This window comes from Seriola dumerili, unplaced genomic scaffold (assembly GCF_002260705.1).
Source record: "Seriola dumerili isolate Sdu_G_001 unplaced genomic scaffold, Sdu_1.0 BDQW01000321.1, whole genome shotgun sequence".
Lineage (NCBI taxonomy): Eukaryota > Metazoa > Chordata > Actinopteri > Carangiformes > Carangidae > Seriola > Seriola dumerili.
Window position 1 is genome coordinate 3,487,644 of NW_019174576.1, and position 18,150 is coordinate 3,505,793.

Consider the following 18,150-nt stretch of genomic DNA (forward strand, 5'->3'; position numbering starts at 1 on the left):
GTCAAGTGTAGTCTTTCTTTCAGATGTCATTTTTAATATGTTTAACCATTTTTTCTCTAGGCATTGAGATAATTTGTTAGGAACTATTAAGAGATCTTCAGCAAAAGCTCGCTGAGAGTGCTCGTGCAGTTAATGGATTTTAAGTTAATTAAATCTGATGAATGTGGAAAGATAATTTGCCTTTTGTCTGTTCTGTCCAATGTGCGTCAGTGACTGTGATCCTATATACATGTTTACATTTTTGCAAGCATTCTGCATTCACAGCTTTACTGCACACTTCACTATAATTTGAGCCAGAACACCTTCATTTGAGATAAGACTGACACATAAGTGAAATTACGGAAGCATCTATACTTTAAGGGTTTGTCATCAATTTAATAAATTTTCCCATGATTTTCGAGCTTGGATTATGTCCACGTTTTTCCACAGTCTGTGGTCCGATTGAAGACGAAGAGGTAAAATGAGAAACAGAAACAGGGAATAAAATTAGTGGAAATGAGTCACTTCCTGTTCACTATAAATAATTTGAAATGAATCTAATTATTTTTGAGTTCACGTATGCTTTTTAATTGAATGGTTTTGTGCTTCCTGAACAACATGTTCCTGAGTGGAAATGGTTGTGAGCCTGTTTTTGTCTTCTTCTGTGTGAAATCAACAACCCATTGTTTCAAAAATGTCTTAAAAATCTGTGCCATACCTGAATCCTGCAACAGTAGTTAGCGGCACTGGAGTTTAGCAAACTATGGTCAGTCTGCTCATTGATTTTGACATTGTGTTTGTAATTTAAACCACAAGCGGCTCTTCAGATTTCCATTCACCTCCAGGAAGGTACTGAACACCCAAATTGCCCCCAGTGATGTACTATTGTGTGTGTGTGTGTGTGTGTGTGTGTGTGTGTGTGTGTGTGTGTGTGTGTGTGTGCTATGTTCAGAAAAAGTGTGTGTGTGAATGGATGAATGTGACCATTAGTGTAAAACGCTTTGAGTGGTCATTAAGTTTAGCCGACTGCTCCATAAATGCAGTCTATTTACCATTTATACTGAATGAATGAGTTTTGGATCTTATGGGCTATAATGAAATAAAACATTTTTTTTTCTTTGAGAAAGTTTTTCTCATTAAGGAAAGGTTAAGCTCCCAAATCACAGCTGTCATCCATAGGATTAGAGTTAATGAACTGGAGCAAATTGTCTGTTTTTGGCTCCAATAATAGCCCAGCAGACCAGTCAGTGCTCCTTTTCTATCCCTTCACATAGTCAGTTACAATTATTTGCCATCTCAGGTCTAACGGCTTATGATTTAAAGGCTAGAATGAAAAGAGCACCGATGTAGTGTGCTATAGTACCGATTGTATGCTCAATGAAAATAATGTCAAAATTTTTGTTTTCTTAAAATCTGCACCTGGCGACTACACTATGGACAGGGATAGATAATTATTATGGCAAATAAGCTATACTTAAGGTATGGTTAGAATCAGGCTAAAGGCAAGAGTCAGAAAAAGGATCCACACACTGTGCTGATAGCTCCCAGCATTTTTTAATAAAGCAATGTTTCGATCTATAGGGATCTTAGTCAGGCAATGTGAAATGTCCCTCAGGCTGAACCAATCAGAGCAGAGCTGGACAACACTGGCTGAGCCTCCCACATGGGGGATGGGGCATGCCTCTATAGAGAGGACACAAACAACTTGAAACATAGGCCAAAGTCTAATAGTAGACGCACATGAAATACAATACATCAAATGTCAAGTTAAATATAAATCATGAGTTAAAGTAAAGGAATGATCATAAAAACTACTATATAGAAAAATGCACATGAAAATAGAAAATAGTCATATGTTCCGTGTCCAATGTCAGTCTTGGGCATGTAACACATTACTATTTTCTATTAAAATTGCTGGTAGCTATTAACACAGTGTGTGTGTCCTTTATTTGACTCCTGCCTTTAGTTTGAACTTCTTGATCAAGCACGTGTGAAAGCCCATTTGCATGTCTGTGCTTTGCACCCTGTTTGTCCATGGTTAGGATCAGCCACCTACTTTGTTAATGATAATCCATCACCCAAACCTCCATACTCCTGCAACATTAAATGCACTCTACTTCCATTGCACTGCATTGAAGGAAAATCCAATATGGATGAGATTCCTGAGGATAATGGGCTGTCAAAACGAACGCACATGGAGAAATGTTAGAAGCTGTCTCCATGTCAACCACGTTAAGTGGAATTGTTATTGTTGGAGACTATAGGTGCAAACTTGCTTTTGATCTGACCTTGGCTAATATATATGTTCTATTATCATTATGTTGAGTAGCTGTTATGTGAAAACCACTATCTTTTATAAAAATCTCAAGCATCCTCTCTTTTCTTGTCATTCTACCATGTTCAAGAGGCCTTTTAGGTTGCTCCACTCTGCTAACCTTTGTCAAATTGTTCATGGATCTTTAATCCAGCCTCAGACCTGTTTAATACAGTAGCGGTCTAACAGGATTGGGGATGTTAACCCCCAGGGACATGGTCGCCAGCTGTTCCATCCCCCTGACAGTGGGTCAGCACTCACAGGGCCGCTGATGGGTGGAGCAGGGTGGGAGGGGATGCCTGGAAAGTGAGAGGATCTTCTTAGCTTGGTGCAGATTGCCGTAGCAAGAGGACAAGAGGGATGCTGAGCCCGAAGGAGCTGTAAAACATCACAGAGGATTGGATATTTCGCAAAACATCCCATCCTGTCCTGGAGTTTTTCTTCGTTCTCTCTCTTTTTTTTTTTTTTAAATCTGTTTTCATCCTCTCACCTGGATTTTAAGGCTCTTGGGTTGGCTACATTTATGGGTTGCTGAGAGGACACGGGACAAGTGACTCACGATGGCCGTGGCTTTGGACGCAGTGTGGGTGAGGGTGAAGAATGTCTGCAAACAGAACGGGCTCCTCATCATGTCGGTGATGGCTGTGGTCATCGGGTGTCTTTTGGGATTCTTCCTGAGGACACGGCGTCTCACAGAGCAGGTCAGTCTGTCTGTTCACGTTCACCCATGTGTGACATCATGCAGGTAGAAGAGGGGGTTTAGGAGAAGGTCTGTTCCTTCAGTGTAAAACTCCAGGTGTTAGAGGCTGAGTGCTTCTCCTCGTCCCGTCTCATTAGAGTCGACCTCTGTGATTTGTGGTCATCATTTCGTGTATACTGTTCATTTTTCAAAAGGACATGACTGCGTATTTTAATTTTGTGTCTTGTTTGGGCCCCTTGTCTCAATTCAGACATCAATGAGTTGTTAGCAGTTCCACCAGAGAGACATTTCCCCTCTAGATTTTTCTCATGCTTTTATTTAAATGGAAAAGTCACAAACATGACAATAAATTGGTGTTGCAGAACTTTGTTTCTGTTGCCCTTTCTCTCTCTTACCTTTTTCTCACAATGCCCCAGATTTATCTTGTGGCCCTTTGTAGGGGGCCTAAACTGTAGGTTGGAAACCACTAGACAAAAGAACGAAACCATCAGACTGTAAATAAAGTAGTTAAAACTAGCTCCACCTTGATCAGCTATGACACTAAAATGCTGCTTACACATTAATGCATCAGTATTAATCTAATGAATTTGGGCAGATTTCCATTAATGTCATGAAAAACTAAATTATAGAATTAAAATGTGCTTAGATAATATATCACAAGATCATATCGACTTTCATTACCAGTAAAGTATGTTATTGTTGCATTGTAATACAGTTCAGACTCTTTTAGAAATTTATTTCAAATTCTAGTGGAGACTCTAAACTTTCCAAAAATAACAAGAATATGAGTCTGACTTTTGGGAAAATGTGTCTAAATGATTCACAAGATATCTGGAATATTTCTATTTGATGGAATTGTACAATCATAGGAAACTGAGGAAATTTTTGTGTTTGTGTAAACATCATATAGCTTCAAAATGTTGAAACCAGCAGATCCAGATTATACAGTATATGACAAGGTCAAACAGTGTGAGGCGAGATTATTTTTCCAGCTTTAAAGCTACACAGGGGAAATAAAGGGGCACGACTGGGGAAAAACTGTAATGGTTTGAATCAGTGTTGAATCACTATGATCTTTCCATCCTTCACTCAGTACTCAATATGATTTTTTCTTCAGCTTCCAGTTTACTTGCATTCACATGTTTTATTATATTCAAATAAAAAACTTCCAAACGTCAAATACTTTTGTTTGCTGGTGGTGTAGCTACACTCAATGAGCTCAGTTCAGACAGATGAGCAAAACTTTTAAACTTAATTTAGTGAGCAGTGTTTTTATACACCAGCTGACCTTTGAACTAAATAGGAATACACAACCTGAAACTGGCTTTGATTGGTGTTTGATGGGTGGTGTGTCTGGTGATGTATTCTATTTACTGATAGTTGTAGAAAACATCAATGCACAAATCCAGGCTGTAAGAACAAACCCCCAAGCTTACAGTAAATACATGTGGCACTGTAACACTTCAAATTCAGGCAGCAAGCAGCTTTGTGCAGGGGGTCCATAAACAAAATGCAGCCTTTTATTTTCCATCACCCCTCTGACTAAAGCTTTGTCATATTCCCAAATAGGCCTAAAAATAGCCTGTGACTCCTTTACTTTCACAATAGAGGATTACAATCCAATCAAGCAAATGCCTTGCCTAATTGTACATCAGATAAGAGTGCCTGTCAGTGGGACGCATTACAAGTCACACAGGAGGAGCAGACCTTTGTGTTATCAGACAATTTATAGACACTCTGGGCTAAGAGCTGAGAGGGGAAGTAGAGGCAATCTGTTTGAGTGTGTGCCTGGCATTAGTAGGGTCACATAATAAAACTTGACTTATTTCTGGGGAGAAATCAGACTGCGCGGAAGCTAAATGTTAAAAGATTAGACCAAATTTAAACGTGGACAAATGACGTGATTCACCCACTCACAGACGCATGTTGAACAGTTTCCACACAAGAGCACGCTGAGTGGAACTGTATGGTTGAATCTATGACATAAATCTGGATTATGGTATTAGAAGGGTCTGCAGAGTCACACCATCAGCTGCAGATTTCCCAGTCAGAGGGACAAAGACTGGGACAAGTAACAACAGATACGATTATTGTTGAATATGGAAAGCCTACATAGAACCCTGCATGTATAAAAACGTCATGAGGGGGGACAGATATATTTAGATATATAATGGTTAAAAATCAGTGTATAATGAGTACAGGACTAGAACTACACAATATAAACGCATGAAGAAAGTGTGTGGTGAACCTTCCACAGTAATATGAACATATATATTTGAAGATCAGAGGTCTGGCTGCTTTTAGCTTCATTGTGTTGCTGCTGTTGCCCAGTAAGACTGAACTGTTTTAAATCTGCAGTAGAGCTCTTGGCTGTTGAGGCACTAATGAAACCCTCGGCTCCTTTAAGAGTGACTGATAGCAGAAACAGTGTTGTCACCCACATACAGACAGGACAGTGACTTCTGCATGTTTGATTTAGAAAGCTATGATATGAAGGCAGATTATAGACATTTAACATGTTACACACTCAGTGGTCCCTTTACTACTTACTGCAATTCATTGGACTTCATTATCTTGAGAGGTGTTTTCTGGGGAGGAATACTAGAGAAACCTCTGGGTACAATAGAGTACAGCAGAGTCAAGCACATTAGTAGTAGAACTACTGTCTTCTATCACACATTACTATACCTGGATTTATTACTGTAATCACTGTTTTCATCACCCTGTCTCATTCATTTTATATAGGTTTGTATGTATAATTTATGTACTTGCGCACATGTGCTTTGAGACATTGTTCTGTTATGCGTTACAGAGAACAAGACAAGTTGTCCCTTTTTAAATTTTGATGACCGTGTCAAGAAAAACTGAAAAATACAGGTGTTGTAAAACTAGATTTTATGGCAGAACAATTCCATTGGATAGAATTAGACTGTTGTGGAAGGGGGGAAACTGATTGTATTATGCATTTCTATTTGTCTGTATGCACAAACAAATGAACTTTGCTGTAAAGTACTTAAGTGTTAGGCTACTGCTTGAAAAGTTTTTACTTTAAAAACTGGAAGCATATTTGCTTATTTCTTTACCTTGGTAGCTGGGGTCCACAGAAAAGACTTTATCGACAACAGACAAACGATTAGAAGAATACATCATCTTCTCAACCCTCCGCTACATCAGATACAGGCAGATTGAAAGCCAAATTGAGTCGCTGTCAGAAAGTGACGAGCTGGGCCGGGGCTAGCTGGTTAGCATGCTTAATTCATTAGAAGAAAACACATGATAGAGACAAGAGTTAACATTAGCATTAGCTGGAGTCAGCTCTTGGTGAGTAAAGGAATGAAGTTTGATGCTGAACTTGCAACATATCTTCTAGAAGTAAACAGCTGTTAATGCTAATTTTAGCTATGTAGCAGTAAAAAAGCTTACAAATAGCTCCTTTAAAACTCTTTAGGCACACATAATACTTTGTGTTACACTTCCATCATTTTGCTGAACTTCTGAGAGACAGATTTATAAGAACAATCACCAAAATCAATATAACAGTAGCCAAAACATACCAAGTTTTAGTCCCTTCTACTAAAAAATGGTGGATCCTACATTTCCCAACCAATGGCTCTTTTTTAGACAAACTTTCATTTATAAATGTGTATTGCTAGTACAGCTGGTGTATTTGCAGTAGCTAAAACTAAATATCATAAGCAGACCTCTGCAACGTACAGTTCTGTTAGAGTACAAAAAGTCCAAACTTGTGTAAGAGAACCCAAATGAAAAGATTTCCATGGAAAACTTAATCTGTTTTGTCCTTCAGCAACAAGAATAGATTTGTTTGTGCTGTTGAGACTCTGTTCCACCCAAACCAAACGTCATTTGAACGTGGGCAGTCTGAAGCGGGCATTAGCAAGCCCATACAACCTCCACTGCAGCTGCTCTAAAAGCACTAATGGTATTTAAGATTGTTTGGGGCTGTTTTTTTTTTCAGATGACATTGTTTTCAAGCTGGGTTGAACTCTCTTCTGTTTACAGTGGGGTTTTCAGTGAGAGAAATGTACCAAACAGCGCTGAAGTTGAGCATTCTTAAGAAATAATACCAGTTATTCATGGTTTTGCTGATGGATTACCAGAACACAATCTAGTTATGTGTAGGTGTTGTTTGCATAATGAACACATACAATACTACCTTGAATCTAAATTCTTATTAGAACTGTAGGAGAACATTTCAGGCTCAAGGTCAGAACACAGATATCAACCGTGTGTATGTGTTTCTGTCACTGCAGCTTATACCTTGATAGGTTGGCTATATAATGACATACTTTTATGCACCAGCTGAACCTAATTTGTCCACCAAAGATCCTGCCATGACCTGTTGAGAAACACACAGTTATCACTTATTGTAAACTGAGCTGTAGGTTTGAAACCAGAGAGAGACCTGCTACACAGACTAATGGTTTAAAGGTCCCACATTGTATTAATTAAGATTTCCATGTCTTTTTTGATTAGAAAGCAAGTCAATGTTCTATGTTAATACTGTGAAAGTATCAAAGCACTCAGTCCACAGAGAAATTCACACAGCCTTTATTCAGAGCCTTAAAACAAGCCTCCAGGACTTCTGTAACTTTGTGATGTCACAACAAAGCAGTCACCACCCTGAGCCCTGCTCACCTGGACCCACTGTCCAGCCTTGCAGGATTTGGTTTCTCTGAGTGTTTACCTGAAACTTGCTATTTTGTTATTCAATTAGTCAGAAAACAGTCAGCCAATCAGAAGAGAGGATCAGAACCTCTCTTCTGATTGGCTGACCGACCTGTTGTCACTAGAGCTCCAGAGAGAAGTTTGAGAGAGGAGATGTAAAACTACACTACACTGAAAAGGTTTTTGCTACTTAAAACCATACATACTATATCTTCTTATGGATATCAACACTTCTACTAAAACACTGTGTAGTGTAAAATATGGGACCTTCAAATTAATTCAGCTACATGTGACCAGCCTCCTCCTGGGTGCATTGGTATTTTACAGTTGAACTAATTCAACTCTGACTTCTGCTCTGCAGCTCTCATGTGTTTTTAGTATAATAGTGCAGTTTTAGTGCAATAACCACATTGTCATTTTTTTCTGTCAAATACACTCATGTTATATTATCTTTACGTGACCTTGGAAGTGTTTGGAAATGTACTTTGATAAACGAATCTTGACTCATGGTCCAATTCTGAGCTTTTGACTGCATGCAGTCATCATTGGGTGGAGTTTACATAATAATGATAATAATAATAACAATAATACTTTATTTGTATGGCACTTTTTAATACAAGTAAGTGCTCCACATGAGTCAAATATAAAAGATCCAAACAAATCAAAATAAAATGTAAACGTTATTCAAAAGACATCACACAATAAAACCTTTTTTATATAAATGTCTCTTAAGAAATTAGATGAAACGGGGAACTGACTCTATGAATCTGATCTCCTCTGGCAAATTGTTCCAAAATTTAGGGGCCCTGTCTCCTTTGGTTTTTAACCTAGACCTTGGAATGGCCAGCAGTTAGGCAGTGCAAGACTGGGACTAGATTAAAATCACAACAGGTCCACTGTCGGTCCAGCCTCAGCAAGAAATTACAGAAATAATTTGACGCATATAATCCTAACAGAACTTTATTCAACTGCTTTTGATCCTATTCTCTTGCTGATCCAGTCCAACAGTGTCAGTAAGTGGAATAGAAATCTTCTATTCACTCAGGAGAAATACATTTCCTAAATTGCTTTCCAGTTTGCTTTCGCACTCCAGCAGCATAAAAACAAAAATGTATCATTTTATCATTACACAGTCTTATCAATAGGAACCAGAAACTGGTGAAAATGAGAGAGAGGAGGAAGGTGTTGAGAGAAAGAGTCAAAACAGCAGGGAGACCTACTGCGACAGGATACTGCAGTTCTTCTGAGCTGTTAACAATGTTAGCAGTGTCTGCAGCCAGAGGAAGGACCTCAGCACCCAGCCTTGAAAATATAACCCTGCAAGAAGACCAAAGAGCATCAACACACTTTCACTCAGTCAAGCTTGCATGGAAGATGCAGCTTTTTATAGGTATTTTAGTGTTGTATATGTGTTGAGATGTGAGATGTGTAGTTACTCAGCTATTGTCTCTAGTGTGCAGTAATTGTAAATCAACATAAGGAGGCATATGATACTTGGCATTGTCTTTCAATTGCCACACATCCACTCCTATCTTTGTGTATTCGTACTGTACATACAGACTCCATAGCCTCACTGATAAATAATTAATCCCCCGACCAGACAATATATCTCTGCCATCAACTATGGTTGGCGCAGTTGTCATGGAGCTGTGAACCATTATTTTGTAAAACTGTTCGAAATAAATTAGAATTGCAAATTATACACTGGAGGATTGCAAGGTTCATGATTGTGGCAGTAGTTGTTTTCTTGTTGGCAAACAGTAATTGAGGTCAAACCATTACTATAGTGAAAGAATATAGCTATGTGATTATTTTGTGGTGTGGAGAGAGCGCAGCTTTCACCTGAAACTATTGTTGGCTGTGCGTGAAAGATGCATTGTCTTGAAATTAATCTCTCTTTGCGTTGCTACATGGAGAGTATGAAGTCTGTCAGACACACAGATTAAATAAGCAGCCGTATCAGCGTTAGTGGTTTGACTTAAGAAAGTGTAACACAGTTTTACCAATGAGAATGACAAAAGAAAGTTTTCAAAGCTGGACTTGGAAAATTAGAGGAAGAATGTGGAAAAAAAAATTGACACATTCTTCCTTTAACAAATGAAAACGATTAATTATGATTATAAAACGCTCACTTCTCACTGCTCAGTTCAATACACTGAGGGATTTTACTGCTACAGCCTCACTTGGTCTGGTATGGCCAGCTTAGGGAAGATTATGTTACCAGACTTTATAATCAGTTCACTGACTCTATGCGTCCTACCTGCTTATGTTAAATGTCATAGCATTCACCGTTATCCCATGATAGTCAATTGTGACCATAATGGCTGCTGTTCAGCAAAAGGGTATATATGGCATGTGCCATTATTTTCATTATTTTATTATGACCATAACTCATAACAGAAAGCTCACTGAATCCATTCAACATGTTAAATCAACAGCTTCTGTATTATACGATTTTATAAAGTGCAAAAAAAAGAAGTGCCACTGTATTTCACTTCAACACAACAATTTTTGTGTTTATATTTTCCAATATTTTTAAAGAACACATACACAGCTTTTATTTGACTGTGTTATAGTGGCCTCAAGTGACATTTACGGAACAATGAAGATAATCAAACCCTTGTGTAACAGTAGCAGTGATGAAGTTAGTGGCCTGACTCAGTAATATCAGTTGTACAGCAATATCTATGTAAATTTTGCTAACATTAGCAAACATTATAAGCTACTGGTCATGCCAGACAGCGTAAGGCTGCAGCAGCAAAACCCCAAGTGTATACTGAATTGAACAAGTTTTAATTACTTACAACTTTTCATTTGTATGAGGAAGAATATTGTAGATTATATTCTGATGTTTTATATTGTTTCACGCTGATAAAACCTGTCAGACTGCATCTATCTTGCTGGTCCTTTGGAAACAGCTGCACTTGCCCCATGCACCACATACAACACTGACACATACACACATACACACACACACACACACACGGGGGCAGATACACACCGACCCATATGCATAAGTGCAAGATGAGCAGAGCAGAAACAAACCTTCTCTGCTGTATGTGTGTGCTGATCCTGCTCTTATACAGCAAACTAAGCTCTCTCTGCTTAATGCCCAACTGAAAAGCTCTTTAGCTGACATTATGCACCAGCCTCGCCCTGCAGCCCCTCAATCCACCCTCCTCCCTGACATCCCTAACCTCACACTTAACTTCCATCAGCGATATACAATACACAACTTTTAAATGTTTATTAATCAGCAGATAGACACTGCAGGTTCTGTCTCAGCCTATTAGTCATAGTTGTTGCCTCTTGCTCATCCTATTTTACTGGAAATAAGTGACTAAGATTTCTCATCGAAGGTTTAGACTTCCTGACTTCGTCCAGGCTTTTACAATGATAACAGGTAAGATGACTGTGAGATCATTATACATTACTACAGTCTTAATGACAACAGCAGCAACAGAAAAACTTCTCCATACAGCTCTGCTGTTAGGTTCACTGAATGTAGGACCACAAGATGCAGACTGCGGACACTGAATCAGATGAGAATAACAAATTTATTGTGGATAGAACCAGAAAGGGGGCTGAGGGTCGATGTGGATCCAGGCTGTGGAGATTCCAGTGGGTGGGTAGCTGAAGCGGAGCTGGTTGACGAGAGGAATGGAGCCAGAAAGCGGGATACGGGAACTAGAGACCGGAGAATACAGGTTAGAGCCAAAATCACAAAACATCTACTAAGTAGTCGGACAGTAGTCAAATGTTTACCACGGGTGGGTAACGGACGATCTGGCAATGAGTGGAAGAATGAGCTGGTCTTTTATCCTGCAGCAGTGTAGGTGGCTTGATTATGAGATGAGGAGCAGGTGAGTGATTGCAATGGTAGTACAGCTGATTCCAGTTGACCTCTGGCACCGCCCCAGCTCCAGACAGAGACACCCACAACAGGAGAAAGGAAAAACATAGGAAAACATGGAAAAAACAGAACACAGGACCGTGACATCTGCGTGCTACACACAGATGTTGCACATGTGTCACAAATGGTAATTGAGTCACAAAAACACTTTAGACTCAAATTGACAAAATTGGAAAAAAGACTTGACATGACTTTAATAATAACTAGTGACTTCCTTTGGACATCAGCGATTACTTGATACTCTACCCAATAAAGGATTAGGTTGTTAAAAAAAAAAGAGCTGTTTAGAGAATCAGTTCTTTATTTTCTTGACGAGAGATGTATTTCACCTGCAATTATCAGATTCAAATATAAAAGCTGAGCTGTGATCAACAAAAAATGGATTGCAACACTGAGAAAATCACAAATGGAAATACAACAACTTCCAACAGCATTCAATAAAGAATGGTTGATTAGGTTTAGCTAAAGTTAGCAAAGGACTATCATTAAGTTGTCTTTAACGTAGATTAGCAATTAGTAATGTTTAATTTAAACTGATGTGAGGCCAGCATGAAATTTAGTCCAACATTGACTCTGTTCCTATAACTCCAAAAGAACTTAGTTCAGCACCTGGACTTGACTTGAGACTTTCATACTTGTAAAATTAATGACTTTGTTACCTGCTGCCACGTAACTGCAGAGGCAAAGCAACAGTGTATAAGACTTTTCTTTTTTTCCTGAAGTATTTCAGGCTCTTGTCTGAATGTATTCCTTCAAATTTGCTTGCTTGGTTAATGGGTAATTCCCTTTTAGTGTTTTCCTCACATCATCCTACAGATTTTCACTGGGATTAAGTTTGGACTTTTGCAGGACACTTTTGAAAGCTATTGAGTCTCTTTAGCTGTTTGTTTTGGGTCATGTTAGGACATCATTTCCCTCTTAGATCCCACAGTTTATCTATGGAGCTACCGTCCACTCTACAGTAGTTGCTCTTCAAGGTTTTGTCTGAATTTGGCTCAGTTTATTGTTCTCCTACTTCCTTCTTCTGGTGGCTGCAGGTGTAACACATACATTAGTGTTTCCATCAACCAGCTCTTTCCCACGGCCTGTCAGTTCCTCACACTTGTTCCATTTGTGGAGTGGAAGTGCAACAGTTTACATGAGTGTGAGCTTGTAATCTGTGCTCACAGTTTCCAGTGATGTTATTGAAATCTATTAAACTTTAATCTATGAACACACACACACACTCACACACACACACACAGACACACACACACAGTCTGCTCTGCTGCTCTGTTCATCATACGGAATAAAATAGATCAATTGTGCCTATTTTAAATGAAAAACATGTAAGTTAAATTAGGTCTAAGGTACATAAAATATCAAAGTAAGTATGGTTATGTATCAATAATAAGTTACTTGGATGATAATTAGGACACTATGGGTATAAACCCTTTTTTGAACACAACAGGAGGGTTAACTTGTTAGCAAACAGTTGCTTAGTTACACATCCAGAGAGTAACATTAACATTCATTTGGAGTTTCTGTTCACCTGGAGACTGTGAGATCAATATCCACTTCGCCTCTAGCTCTGTTTTTGGTCTCTACTAACTCCTGAGGGAAATACATGATTCGGTTGCACTAGGTTGCACTTTTTTTAGTGTTTAACCAAGCTCATGTTCTTTCATTAACTATAACTTTAACTAACTTTAACCAAGTGTTTCCCCTAAGTGGACTTGGGAGGAAAGGAGCTTTTTCAAACTCCTGATCCACAGCCTGCCAGATTTTGACAGAGTGGAGATATGAGGTCTGGCTGCAGGGGATGGAAAATGTACATCTGACAGAAAACAGCTGTCCTCTGCAGCCCGAGATAGAGGTCAGTGTTAAGCCCAGTGGACACTGAGGTAAATACACAAAAAAAAACCTGTGAGATCTGCAGACCTCTGCCAAACTGTCACCCACAACTCCTGGACCTTGTGTATGTAGCACTGGTTGTTTGTATGTGATGTTTTATGGCTGCTCTCCTGGCTTCCAACTCCTCAAGTCTCTGGCAGAGCACACAGTGTATTGAGTAACAGCCTATGACTGGAATAAACCAAAAAGTTTAGTTTTTAATCGCTTGTTATCTTGCTGTGGGAGTGTCTCAGAATCAGTAGGAAGGGATTTCTTGCCTTATCCATCAACTTCTTCTTTCTCCCCTGTCATGCAGTCGTATGTTGATTTTGTGCTGTGCATCCAGATAAAAATGTGCATATTTCCCCCTTAAACCATATGTTCTGCTTAAGGGTCCCATATTGTATAAAGTAAGATTCCCATGTCCTTTCGATTATAAAGCAGGTGTAAGTTCTGAATTAATACAGTGAATGTATCAAAGCACTCAGTCTACAGAGAAATGCACATAGCCTGTATTCAGAAACTGAGCCTTAAAACGAGCCGTCAGGAGTTCTGTAATTTTGTGATGTCACAACAAAGCAGTCACTGCTCTCAGCCATGCCAAAGGCCCACCCACCTGGACTCACCATCCAACCTTGCAGGATTTGGTTTCTCTGGGTGTTTACCTGAAATCTGCTATATTTTTATTCAATCAGTCAGAAAACAGTCAGCCAATCAGAAGAGAGGTCCGGAGCCTCTCTTCTGATTGTGTTTATGTACATGTTAAGTATTTTGCTTATTTGCTTGCATGCATTTGAAGCAGTTCAAATAACTTGGTATTTTCTTAACAATATATTTTGTTAAATCAGGCTTTTTTCAGATTGATATACTAAACTTGTAGCAAATGCTGCATGTTGCAAAATCAAGCATCATAGATGAACAAGGGACAGAAAAGGATGAATGGAGTCTGGATATGCTACTGTCAATAGGACAATCAAAGGAGGCATTTTTATTATTGTAACTCATCAGTCATTTTGAAGGATTAATGCAGGACAGCACTTTCGTTGAGGTCTCTAACACTACATTTTCACGAAATTGATGGGACAGCAATAATGGGACAGTGTTTCATTCCAAAAAACATTTTGGCTCTCTCACCCACACACCTTACATAAAGGAAAGCAGATGGTGGTCTCTGCAAAGCTAAAACATGAAAATTACCTCAGGTGTATATATTACAGTACATCGTTGATTAACGATCAGTCTAATTTCTGAATACAATCAAATACAAGCTTTTCATCTGTAAAACACTGCCAGGTCAGTGGATGTGGGCTAAAAGATGCTATCAATACCTTTTTCCCTACAGGATGTAACCCGATGTGACCCGGAGTCTAACCACTTTCACTCTAAGCCAAACTGTCTCAAAAGAATCACCTGCCCCATAAATATATTCTTTATTTATGTGAATGTGACTATAGCCACTGGACTGTTAGCAAACATAGATTGAAGCACCATCAGTTGCTTAGTTTAGATTTCCCCATGATGCACCTGTTACGTTGTTAATTGTGTTTGATAGCACTAAAGGAGGATTTATACTTCTGACACTTTACAGTTTAAGTTGCCTGGATCTCTCTGGTGTATGAGATGACTTTAACCCACAGGAAGTGATTTTCATGGCCACCTGAGGGCAGTGGAAACAATGTATGAACACAAGCTCAACATATCATCACATTTTGAGTCGATATTACACATGTTTTAGCAGATAGTTTCTCGTTGACACATCCAGCAGCTACGGAGCAACATTATCATTCATTTGGAGTTGTGTCTCTGGCCATCTGAACCTAACCAGCTGCTGAGAGAAATATCTAGAAATATCTCTTACTGCTCCGCTATGTTCACCAGTTACCTTCAAACTGTGTTTGTCTGCTGGTCCTGAGCAGTGATTCACAGTAGGATTTTAAAGGCTTTTCTCTGAAAACAGCTGCCTGATGTGGGCGAAAATGGTGCCGTGAGAGTGGTTATAGTGAATCACAACAGTACAGTTTACGGGCCAGAGTGGTAAAGGTAATGGAGCAAACCTCGTTAGCCATATGTTTCCTGTAGGTGTTGGTGGAGGCTATAACACTGCTAAAAAGAGAGTAGATAGGCTTCTGCAGTAAAAATCCATCAGATATAGAGAAACATGTCTCCAAATAAATGTTATTGCTTATCTGTGTCTAATGGATGTGTAATTAACCAAATGTTTGTTAACACATTCACCATAACAGCTTTAGGAATGTGTTTTTCAGCTTGGTGATACCAGTCTTCTGCTGCCAAGATGTCAAAACAAATCTGTTATTGCAACTTTAAACTCCAATGAGTCAGTTTGCAGTGGAAATGGCTTTGCTAGATCACAAAATACAGCCTGTCTAGTGTTACTGATTATTCTTAATCTTAAACTTTCTTGATGTCGTCCTCAGCTCACAGCTCGGCCCCACCAGCATCAGATACTTAAAGGAGAAATCGTCATAGTCACCATCGCCTTGATGTGTAGTTTAACATTTTAAAGATGTGTACATTAACAATAGACCTTATGTGCGTATAGCTGCCAGCAGGAATCTCTTGTAAGTATAAATCTTGTTACACTTTAAGGATATCAAGACCAAAATGCAAAGGCAGGTAGATGCTGTGAAGATGCTTTTATAAAAGAGAACGTCCAAAACTTACAGACAAGTAAGCAGGAACATAAACATCCAAACAGAGGTAACAAAATAGGAACAAAAATAGATGCTCAAGATAACACAAGGACACTAAACAGGAACAAACCCAGAAAATCCAAACACAGGTATGTCTTGAAAACACAATGATTGGGAGAACAAAGACTAAATACACAAGGGAGGCAGGGATAATAGAACACAGGATCATGAGCAAACAAAGAACCTAAGTAAGACAGCCAACAGACACACAAGGTAAGTAATATCATAATGAAACAGGAAATATAAACAGTCCAAACAAAGAGTCACTGAAAGGGGCAGATATGACAAATCCAACTTCTGACATTTAATGACCACAGCAAAGTCCTGTAACAAAGAAATCAAAAGGAAGGCTCACTTCTTTTATGAAACAGGCAAATAAAAGTTTTTTGTGCTGACAAGGAAAATTAAGAAATTAAAAAACGACAAAATGTTGAAAGATTAATAAAATAGTGTATTAAGTTCTATACCTGAATGAAAGAAGAAGAAAATGAAAAGATACATACATTTTTGTGAGGTGGATATCTAACAAATTCGCAGTCTTTTTATTATGAAATTGTCTCTCTCTGCTTTCATTCTTTCCTTGCTAAGCTGCCGCGGAGAGACTGACAAAAGAGAACATATTATACTTGTAAATTTGGAAGAAACTCGTTTGATTTGTCAAACTCAGACAGCTGCTACATTTCGTATTAGATTTGGCTGAAATTTGGAGTTCATTTTTGCACAGAATGAGGACTGTGGATTTTGTCCCACTCTAAGAATGGGTCTCTTTGTTGCCCAGTATGGTCAGGAGGAACCACTAAAACCTCAGCACACAAACATTTTCAAAATACACGGGCATGTGAGGACTGTTTTAGGACATGTGAACCTACCCTTTAAGCATTGACCCTTTGAATTCACAGAAGAAATTGTCTAACTAATATCTACTTGATATTCAGATGGCACAACCCACACTATTATCAATGCAGAAGTTCATAATGCAGTAGCTATTACTCTCTTTGTCTGAAGGGGGCAACATCAACAAGTGCATTTCCAGGTCTAAGTTGCTGCTGCTGTTAGTTTTCTGTCCTCAAGGTGGCGCATTTCTGAGTGAGTTACAGCAAAGTACTTCATAGCGGCTCCTGTCGCCTAGCAACCTTGAATGCATGTAACGTTATAAGACCCTTGGTTGTAACAGTTGTACTGTTAGCTGTTGAACTGAGCTGAAACCGAATACTTAGATTTAAAAGTGTAATCCTCAGGCTGCCATATTTAGATCTTTGGATACGTTGGGCCATGAAGGAGCCATCTAAGCCTTCGTTGCCCAGGAAACGAAACAGGACAGCCTAGTCACACCACTGTGACACAATCAATCTTCAAAAGCAGCCTTTTGAAGGACAATTTTGACAACATGTTTATTCTTGTAACCATGACGACAAAGATGACCTAACCTTTGAACACAAACCACAATGTATCCCAAGTCATAGATTATTTTTTTTTTACCTAAATCTAACCAAACGACAGAAATGGCTGACCACGTCACTTTAATATCAAAAAGATGAAGGAAAATAGAGATGATTCAAGCTTTGCCATTTTCTTACCAAGTAGGGTAATGTTTTTGTTTTTTTTTGTTGTTTTTTTTTTTTTTGCTCTTGGTGATGTTGCAGTCACCTTGATCATTTCCAGCTCCGGAAGTACTCCAGACATCCTAACAATGGCTTATTCAGGCCAGATATTTTGATAAATAAAGTTCAAGCCGTCTTCCTTAAAATTACCTGTTACCATCTGTTCTTGTTCTCTCTTCCTGGCAGGAGGTGAAGTACTTTCAGTTTCCTGGTGAGCTGCTGATGAGGATGTTGAAGATGCTGATTCTCCCACTCGTCGTGTCCAGGTAATGACAACTATCCCCAGCACTTCATTAAGATATGATGATATATGATATAACCAGTATACAACCCTCACATCTTGAACCCACCTGCCAACTTCTATTCTCACTTTT

General features: G+C 38.9%; 1 protein-coding gene across 1 annotated transcript in view; it reads left to right on the forward strand.

Annotated features, from left to right (window-relative positions):
- The first annotated feature begins 2,853 nt into the window (after positions 1–2,853).
- Positions 2,854–18,150, forward strand: part of LOC111231980 (excitatory amino acid transporter 5-like) — a 36,000-nt gene continuing 20,703 nt past the window's right edge. The window contains exons 1-2 of the mRNA XM_022759294.1: positions 2,854–2,994; positions 17,963–18,042. Of these exons, the coding sequence (XP_022615015.1) occupies positions 2,854–2,994; positions 17,963–18,042 (221 nt within the window). The remainder of the gene's footprint in view (positions 2,995–17,962; positions 18,043–18,150) is intronic.